The sequence below is a fragment of the Arachis ipaensis genome, chromosome B07 (genome assembly GCF_000816755.2).
Source record: "Arachis ipaensis cultivar K30076 chromosome B07, Araip1.1, whole genome shotgun sequence".
NCBI classification, from domain to species: domain Eukaryota; kingdom Viridiplantae; phylum Streptophyta; class Magnoliopsida; order Fabales; family Fabaceae; genus Arachis; species Arachis ipaensis.
The window spans coordinates 115,854,330-115,864,864 of NC_029791.2; the positions used below are offsets into that span (position 1 = coordinate 115,854,330).

The following is a 10,535-nucleotide window of genomic DNA, read 5'->3' on the forward strand; positions in this document are numbered from 1 at the left end:
GTGGCTCCTGACTTCGACACCTCGGCAATAGGAGTCTTCAAGACCATCAAGGATGGCAAGATCGTGGACATGCCGAAGAAGTGATCTTGAAGCTCCATGGTTTACTCCCTTGTAATCTTTGTAGACTTTGTTTTGTAGTTTCTGGACCTCTTTTTGATACATTAAACGCTTGGTCGGCTTGTAATTGCTGTGTTATTTTTGTTCTTTTTGTTAGTTGTAACATTTTTCATTATGTTTCGTTGCCATTTTGTTGGCTTTGGCTATTTTTATCCGCGTTACCGTTGCGTTGGTAGTTGGTAAAGCCAGGTTGTGGCCTTTATTTGTCGCGGCCGCTTTATTGTGTGTGCTTTTGTTGTTCTCGGGGTGATAAATCCCGGAATGCCGTATTGTGGCTTGCATAACAGTACGACGCGGAAGAAAGAGATAGATTTAAATAAAGTTAACATTAACTGATAGTTGATTGGACATATATGTGGTAATTACAAGCGTTTAAAAAATAAAGCAAAATGAGTAATGTTACTTATCCAAGCATGAGTAGTGTGGGTCTTACTGATCTTGTTAGGTCACCGGGTCGCCCATCTCGTCCTAAGAGTAAAACCTCCTTAGGTTTCCAGCATTCCATGTCCTAGGAATTTCTTTGCCGTCCAGTCGCTCCAGCTTGTAGGTGCCTCTGCCAATTACCTCTCTTACCCTATAAGGGCCTCCCCAATTTGCCGCCAGCTTTCCTTCTTCTAGGGTCGGGAGGCCAATATCATTGCGCCTCAAGACCAAGTCGTCTGGTTCGAACTCCGTTGTAACGTAGGTCCATCCTTTGCTTTAGTGCCGTTTTTGATAAGTGGGCCATTTCCGTTGTTTTGTCGACCAGATCTTTTTCCACGGCCTCCTCGACTCCTCCCAAGAGTAGTCGAGGGCTTGGCTCACTGATTTCGACAGGTATCATTACGTCTACCCCGTAAGCAAGGCGGAAGGGGGTTTTGCCTGTGGATGACTGCTGCGTAGTTCGGTAAGACCAGAGGACTGAAGCCAACTCGTCTGCCCATCCCCCTTTCTTGTGGTCAAGTCGCTTTTTAAGGCCTTGTAGAATAACTTTGTTGGCTGCCTCGACTTGACTGTTTTATTTGGGGGGTGTTCTATTGACGAGAACTTTTGCTTTATCCCCAAGCCGGCTAAGAATTATCTGAACCTCTTGTCGGCGAATTGGGTTCCGTTATCCGAGACGATGACTTCCGGGATTCCGAACCTGGTTATCACTTATCTCCACATAAACTTTGTACAGTTGGCTGAGGATATGCTCGCCAGTGGTTCGGCCTCTATCCACTTGGTGTAGTAATCAATGGCAACTATTAAGTACTTGACTTGTCCTAGACCGATCGGGAAGGGTCATAGGAGGTCGACTCCCCAGTGAGAGAAAGGTCGGGAGGATGTCAACCGACTCAGTTCGGTTGCAGGTTCTTTGTGAAGATTGGCGTTTTCCTGGCATTTGGTACACTTTCTCACGAAGTCTTTAGAATCCTTCATCAATGATGGCCAGTAGTAGCCGGCTTTGATAAGCTTTCTTGCTAGAGCCTTCCCCCCGATGTGGTGGCCACAGCATCCCTCGTGGACTTCTCGCAACACGTAGTCCGTTTGGTCGGGACGCAGGCACTTCAGCAGGGGTTGGCTGAGCCCTTTTTTGAATAGCTAGCCTTGTATCATGGTATATTTGGCTGCCTCTCTTCTCAAACTTCTTGCCGACTTCTCGTCTTCGGGGAGCTTGCCGCTTTCCAGGAAGTCGGTGAGCGGGTCTATCCAGGTCATCATTCTTCCCGCTAAGTCGGGCTTCTGGAGGACCTGGTGAATTGCTTGGTCTGTCCTAACGACCACTTTGTGACTTTGGAAGTACTGTCGTAATCTACGGGAAGAGGTTAAGAGTGCAAGTGCTAACTTCTCCAATTTGCTATACCTAAGTTCCGCTCCTTGCAGTGCTTTGCTCACAAAGTAGATTGGTTATTGGGCCTTTCCTTCCTCCCGCACTAAGACTGCTGCCATTGCTTCATCCTTTATGGCCAAGTATAAGTATAACGGTTCGCCGTCCTTGGGCTTCCCGAGGACAGGTGGTGATGCCAGTATTTTCTTGAAGTGTCCGAAAGCCTCTTCACACGCCGGGATCCACTCGAAAGCTACCCCTTTCTTCATCGGATTGAAGAATGGCAGTGCCTTAGTAGTCGACGCCCTTAGGAAATGAGACATCGCTGTGAGCCTTCCTGCCAACCTCTGAACGTCCTTGACACACCCCGGGCTCTTCATCTGGAGTATTGCTTCACACTTTTCCGGGTTAGCCTCTACCCCCTTTTGGGTTATCATAAATCCCAAGAATTTTCCTGCTTCCATGGCGAAGGCACATTTGAGTGGGTTGAGCCTCATGCCGTGTTGTCGAAGCGAGGCGAACACGTTTTCTAGGTCGCTTGTGAGGTCATTAGGCCGGGTGGTCTTTACCAGGATATCATCTACGTATACCTCCATCGTTTTGCCTATAAGGTCGCTGAATATCTTGTTCATCAACCTTTGGTAGGTGGCCCCGCGTTCTTCAGTCCGAATGGCATTACCTTGGAGCAGTATGTTCCCCCTGGCGTTATGAACGCCGTTTTCTCCTCGTCTGGTCGGTGCATCGGTATCTGATTGTAGCCAGAGTAAGCATCCATGAAGCTCAGATACCGATATCCCGCCGCCGCGCCGACGAGCGCATCTATGTTGGGTAGGGGCTAAAAGTCCTTGGGACATGCTTTGTTAAGGTCGGAGTAATCCACACACATTCTCCATTTTCCATTGTGCTTTCTAACTAGGACCACGTTCGACAGCCAAGTCGAGTAGTCGAGTTCTCGTATGAATCCTACTTCAAGGAGGCTGGCCGTCTGCCTGGCCACCTCCTCGGCTCTTTCTTATGACATTTTCCTTCTCCTTTGGGCCACTGGTTTGACCTCCGCCTTGACGGCCAAGCGATGAGACATGAGCTGGGGGTCTATCCCGGGCATGTCGGCTGGCGTCCAGGCAAAGAGATCGCCGTTAGCCCTGATCATTTCCATTAAAGGTTCTTTTAATTGGTGCGGAAGGTTTCTGTTGACGAATGTGAACTTTTCTTCAGAGTCGCCGACCCTAAACTTCTCTAAGTCTCCTTCCGGCTCAGGTCTAGGCTTGTCCTCAACCCTGACGTCCAGGTCGGCAAGGAAGATTCCTGAGGCCTCTTTAGATTTCTTTTTCAAGGAAAGACTGGCGTTGTCGGAAGCGACTGCCATTTCCAATTCCCCCTTATGGATCCCACGGATCCGTTATCAGTGATGAACTTCATTACCAACATCGTTGTGCTGATCACTACTCCCAGATCGTTGATGGTCTTTCTCCCCAGGATGATGATGTAGGCCGTGGAGTCTCGGAGGACCACGAACTCCGCCATTACTGACCTTTTCCCTTGTCTCGACCCTATGGATATCGGTAGGGAGATTATTCCATCAGGCTTGATGAAGTGGTCGCCCAAGCCTACTACACCGTGCTAGTGAGTCCTCAAATCGGCATTTCGGAGGCCTAAAGCGTCGAACACATTGCGGAACATAATATTCGAATCAGTGCCAGTGTCTACGAGGATCCTCTTGACCAAGCCGGTTCCCACTCTGGCTGTTATTACCATTGGAGGGTTTTCCGTGATCTCGCCAAACCATTGGTCGTCCGGTCCGAATGATATGGGTGAGGTCCTCCTAGAATTTGGCGTGGGGCTAGATGACGAGACCGCTAGGACTTTGGCGTCCTTTTTATGTGCCGACTTCGACTTCGGAACCGCGTCTCTTCCAATTACCACATTTACTATGGTGAGGCCGCGCTCATTGTCCTCAGGCTCTTGGTGTCGTTTCACCGCGCGGCTTTGGTCCTCTACATCTCGGTCCCGGTCACGTCTCCTCGGCTCCCTGATAAGGTGGGAGAATTCGGCTAGCTTTCCGTCCCAGATCGCTTGCTCCAGCGCATTCTTGAGGTCAAAACAGTCCTGGATCTTGTGTCCATAGCCCTTGTGGTAACCACAATAAAGGTTCTTGTTCCCTCCAGTTCTGTCCTTCAGAGGTCGGGGCTTCGAGAGGATCCCCTTTTCAGCTATTTTCTGATAAACTTCCACAATGGGGACTGTGAGGGGAGTATAGTTGGTAAACTTGCCAACCCGAGGAAACGACTTGAACGTCTTGGCCGGAACTCCATCTTTGGCGTGTTCCTTTAGCCTTTCCCCGCTACCGTGCTGCTGAGGTTGGTTGTGGCCGGGCTGCCGCTTGTTGGCTGCCACCACTTGACTAACTTCTTCATCATTGATATATTCCCTGGCGACATTCTGGATTTCCTGCATCGTCCATACTGGCTTGGTGGTAAGCTGCTTCCTAAAATCCTCATTCAGAAGTCCGTTCATGAGACATAGACTGGCCACCGAGTCGGTTAGGCCGTCAATTTCTAAGCACTCATCATTGAACCTATCCAGATATTTTTTGGTCGGTTCGTTGGGTATTTGCGTCACCCCGAGCAGGTTGATCGGGTGCTTCGCCTTCGTGATGCGGGTAGTAAACTGGGCTAGGAAAGCACAGCTGATGTCTGAGAACTTGACCACAGAGCCCTGTGGGAGATTGTTGAACCAACGGATCGCCCGTCCCGCCAGGGTGACCGGGAAAGCGCGGCACCGTACCTCGTTGCGTACCCCTTCCAAGTTCATCCTGACCTCAAAGGCCGTTAGATGTTCTTGTGGGTCTTAGGTTCCATCATACCTCATGTTCGTTGGCTTATCAAAGTGTTTTGGCAGCCGGACCTCGAGGACGGATTGATGGAAAGGGGTTGCGCCCATGATCACGGGCTGTCGAGTTCTCCTCGCCCTTTCTCTGCCGCTTTCCCGATCTCGTTCAGTGGCTCGTGTCCTTCTAGATCGGGGGTATATCAAGGGGTCACACCATCTCCTTGGGCATTTCTGGTCTTCGGGGCTACTTTCGGATTCAGATCTTGGAGTGGGTGTGCGTCGGGAGTGACTTCTCTGAGAAGTTCTTCCATGGCCCTCGGAAGATGGGGAATAGGTGGGGTCGGAGGTTTGCTGACGATGTTCCTGGTCAGCCAACTGGCGTTCCAGGTTCTGCACCCTATGGCGCAGTTCCTGCATTATCCTAGCGCTATCACTACCAATTCCCCAAAAGGGGCGTCTTTCTCCGGACCATGAAGACGGCTAGGATCATCGCGGAGGGGACCTCGTGTGTTCCCAGGAGGAAGCCACGGAGGCTGCCGCACCTGGTATAGCATCCATCGTGCACGGTCCCCACAGACAGCGCCAATGTTTGGTAGATCGGATACCGGACGGGTCGAGGAAAGTTCTTCTGAAGATGAGTAGGTCTCGCTTGGTTCCAGGTTGCGAAGAGGTTATTGGAGCAGACGACTTCCCGAGCTCTTCTCTTGGAGGGGGTATCACCTGCAAAGACACTCCGACGCCCAAGTCAGTCTGTGTACAAGTGAGGTAGAGGGTAGTATTGTTAGTGATGTACCGTGGGAGAAGGGTAGGACCCTCCCCTTATATACCCTGTCAGTAGGGCGGGTCCCACAGGAGGAGGCCTCCTTCCTGGAAGCTTCCTTTCCCACAGCTGTCATACAGCTGGTAATGTGGGTCCGGGTCGCAGACCGGGCGGGTTGTGTACGTGAACCCGGCCGAAGAGGTCGGGTTGCCTATGGGCCGGGTCGGTCCCAGTACTAGCTGGGCTAGGCCATAACACAAACACACTATAAAATTTTTGAACTTACTTTTCTTAGTCCAAACTCTAAACCAAATACACTCTGAGTGGTTGAGAATTGAGGTGGGATAAAATTAGAAGGCTTTTTTATCTAAATAAAATAATAGAAGATCAAATTTACGTGAATCCCCTAAATGAAATTTTAAAACGTGAATCCCCTAAACTATATAATATATAAATCGTCTCAGAGTGATGTGAGTTAGATAATGCATGAAACATATTACCTAGGACGATTGATGCATGAAATTTATTGGACATAAATTATATAGTTTAAGGGATTCACGTTTTAAAATTTCATTTAGGGGATTCACGTAAATTTGATCTTCTATTATTTTATTTAAATAAAAAAGCCATTGGAAATTTGGGGATAGGTTGAGTTGGAATGAATAGTTTGTGTTTAGATAATTTTTTAGTTTGAATAATTTTATCTATTGGAATCTATTTTTCATAGATACAACGTTATTTTCATTTTTGCGTGAATATATATAAACAACAGTTTACTCTATTATCTTCTTTGACTTTTTTTTTGTGTGTATAATAACTCTAAATTTTACCTAAGGTGAATTCTTCCTTGTAGAAGGGGTTATCTTTCTACATGTGTAGAAATGTTGTATATTCTATAACTGTATGACATGTGTTTTACTAAGGGAACAATATCTGTCTTTGCTAAATCTATTTGCAGGCATTTTATAGTATGTTCACGTGATAAGGTTGATAACATATAGGTGGCTACTCTAATGAAGATTTAATAATTGTTGTAACACCCTCACTATCAGAAGTCACGCTTCCGGCTGTGCTACTCTAATAGCAAGAAGTATTACGATTACTTTACATACTAAATATTAATATAGGAGCCTGTGACTCGACACTGTATTGCTGATTTCTTTGAAAACCGGAAATAAATACTTTATCTCAAGAAAAATACAAGTAGGCATAGATTCATATACAAGACTCCTTACATAATATCTCATAATATAATATACATATAAAACATACAACTCCTGTCCCTCTTGCAAACTTGTAATAGCAAAGACGATGGAAGAAAATAATCTAACGAATACAACAACATATAGACCAAACGTAGTGTAACTCTTCAAAACGCTTCTTCTGGTTCCTGAAAAGGTAAAGTTGTAGGGGGTGAGAACCTAACCACACGGTCTCACCACTGAGTTTCAAAGTTGTCATAAGAAGATATTTAATAAGAAAACTATTTTCAAGCTCAGTGATAATCATTGCCTTATGAATTTTTTTTTAAAATCCAATAGGTAATCGTTCAAAACCTTTTCGAAGAAACAATGTTTAATCTTTCAGAAATCTGAAACCTTTCTTTTCTTATAAGAAAATCTCAATCAGAAACCAACCACGCAATCAAACAACACAATCATTAATTCAGCACCAAAGTTCATTCTCAAATGTAGCACGCCACGACAAACACAGGCAAGACAGACAAGGAAAGCACAAGTAGGTAGTAGTTACAGCAAATAGTTCAAGTAGCAGTTAAGAACAGTTTAGCAATTAGGCAAACCAAAACAAGTTCAAACCCAAGCAAAGCATACAAATACATATGATGCATTCCTGTCCTATGGCTGATGAGGCTCATCTGTCGGTTATCCAGCCAACCCGACAAGTCTGAATTGTCCTTAGACTGTCCCCCGACGTGCATCCCCAAGAGTCTATGCATAGCTTTTTTTTAAATAATCAATATTGCTCAATAGGGGTAACATTCTTGGGGAATTTATATAGTGCCCAGTCACACTTACGTCGTAGGGTCAACAGAGTATCGAGTTTTCAACCTGGTACGTGGTGGCAAGCCATGGTACTTTATCTAGGGAACCTCGTATCTCAGATAATTCAAATTCATAAGCCATGTGAATAATTCAAAGTTCATATCTCAACATTCTCAACATTCTCAACATCATAATCATTCATCAATCCAAATCTCATTTCCAAATTCATTCAAAAAAACCATATTTCAAAGAAACCATCATCATCCTTCTTTCCATTCCGTTCACTAACAATTCTCAATCCAAAACATAAATTTTTCTTTGATAAATGAAGTAATCTTAAATCATATAATGCTTAAAATTAAACCTTTTAAAATAACTACTTCAAATGAAACTTTTAATTTCATAAAATTTCAGCAGCATCTCCTCTAAAACTCGGATTCTGCCACCCTTTTCGGTTCCATCCAAACATTTCTCAAACCTTTTCTCAACCATTTCCAGATCTCAATCATTTTCCAAAATTCAACTAATCCCAATATCAAATTATTTTCAAAGCGAATCAATGCCAATAATAAATCTCTTTTTAAAATCAAACCAGCTCAAATATTAAATCATTTATAAAGTCAGACTAACTCAAAATTAAACCGTTTCAAAAATTAATTCATTTTCATATTTCAAATCATTTCCAAAGCCGATTCGTTTACATTCTCAAAAATAGCTTCAAAACCAAGAAAGCCACTTTTCATAATAATCAACTAAATAACCTTTCAAACTAATTTCTTTTCAGTAATCACAAACTACTCAAGCAATCAAGCAATCAGTCATTCAGTCCAGCAAACAACCACATTTATAAGACAATCATAATCACAGACATATGTTTCTCACATTAATATCTATTTATAACAACTCTGTAAGATAAAATAAATTTTAAGAAAATCCCTACCTCGGAAGTTGAACCCATAAACTAAAGGCGCACAAGAATCATTCCTCTCCGCCCAAAATAAACTGTAGCTTCAATTGCAGACCTGCTCACTTCCGCAATAGCAGAAATAGTTTTAATTGCAACAAGCAATCTCGACAACTCAATCCTAAAACATAAATATCGCAAAAACCTTAATAACACATAACAGAAAACTAACGGCGAGGGTTTGCAATAGGATATACCTATAGTAAGAATAAAATGGAACAGCCGCAATCCCGAGCTGACTCGACGGCAGTTCCGACAGCGGCCAGAAACTCCGATGGTCCAACAGCAACCTTAACTTTGATATAAAATCATCGGAACTCAACCCTACAATACCAACAGCTCAGAGCCTCTAATAACTTATATTGGAATATCGATTTCAAAAGTTCTGGAAGTAAAAACGCTTACCAAGAAGGCAAAGGTGACAAACCCACTTATTCCAAATTAACAGCAACAGCAGCAATGGCATTAGAACCAGCAGTAATAACAGCAGCAACATCAACACCGAATAGTAACAATTTATTCTGACAAATTAAAATTAACATGAAATGGATATTAGGTGAAACTAAAACCAACTGACATGGTGAAGGAGGCAAAACAAGTTCAGTCTCACCGTGAAAAGCAACAAACCCTAACGAAACAGGGGCGGGGCAGAAGGAGTAGTGGTGGTTTTCCGGTGACTAGAGGCAGCAACGGCTTCAACCTAAACAGAACAAAATCATAATCAATGGCAAAAACCTCGGAACAGTTCCGGCTAGCCCCATCAATGGCGGCTTGAACCTTTTCTAGATGGCGGTTCCTACGATGGCTTCGTTCACCACCTCTCCATGCGTTTCTTCTTAGCTCAGACCAGCGGCGGATTCGTCTCCACCAGCGGCAGCAAGGGCACCCGCCGAGGATGACGATGGCATGCCTTGAGGCGACGGCGGTGACCTCGCGCAACACAGCGTTGGAGCGCAGCTTCGACATCCCTCGCGAGCGCGCTTTCTCTTCTCCACCGCGGACTCTCTCTCTCTGTCTGTCGCCTCTCACCTCATCCGTGACGGCTCAGCCGCAGTGACGCGACGGCGCTTGGCTCGGCGGCGCTGGCTTCGTGGCAAGGACGGCGCTTGGCTCGGCGGCGCTGGCTTCGTGACAAGGACGACGGCGCAGACAGCTGCTGTAGGGGCGACGGGATTCACGGCGCGAGGCAGCGGCGGTTCACGAGGATGGCGCGAGCTCCTCCCTCCACCGGCGCGCTCCTTCTCTCTCGGACTCCCTCTTCTCTTCTTTGATCTATTTCTCTCTGGTTCTCGTTCCCTCAGTGTGCGTGTGTGTTTGTTACATTGAGAGAAGGTGAGGTTGTGTTGGTGTTTCAGAAAGGGGAAGGGGTAATGGCGGCTGGAAAAGGGAAATTGGGTTTCTGATTAGGGATTTAGAATTAGGGTTCCCAATTTGGGAATTAGGGCTAGGGGTGTAACAGCCCAGACCACCCGCTACACCCGCTAGCACGATATTGTTCGCTTTGGTACACAAGGCCTCACGGTTTTGTCTTTGACGATAGGGATGATAGCCGAAGCCCCCCATACTCACTCGTCAAAATGCGTCATGCTAGGGAGAGGTATCTACACCCTTATAAGGCATGCTTCGTTCCCCTCCCCAACCGATGTGGGACCTTACAATTCACCCCCTAAAGGAGCCCAGCGCCCTCGCTGGCACATCGATCCAAGCTCCGGCTTTGATACCATCTGTAACAGCCCAGACCACCTGCTAGCACGATATTGTCCGTTTTGGCACACAAGGCCTCACGGTTTTGCCTTTGACGATAGGGATGATAGCCGAAGCCCCCACACTCACTCGTCAAAACGCGTCATGCTAGGGAGAGGTATCCACACCCTTATAAGGCATGCTTCGTTCCTCTCCCCAACTGATGTGGGACCTTACAAGGGTAGTTCAGTCATTTCACTAAAATTTAGAGTAATTGAAAATCAAAAACCAAATTTTAATCCATTAATAATATTTGTAAAAATACTATTTAATTATTTATCAATTTATAAATTATTTTTTTAAATAAAGACTCTTATTTTTTTAAATCAA

At 45.5% G+C, this 10,535-nt stretch overlaps 1 protein-coding gene across 1 annotated transcript; it reads right to left on the reverse strand.

The window, feature by feature from the left end:
• Positions 3,527 to 4,717, reverse strand: LOC107607745. Its single transcript, XM_016309654.1, has one exon. The coding sequence runs from the start codon at positions 4,715 to 4,717 to the stop codon at positions 3,527 to 3,529; it is 1,191 nt and encodes a 396-aa protein (XP_016165140.1).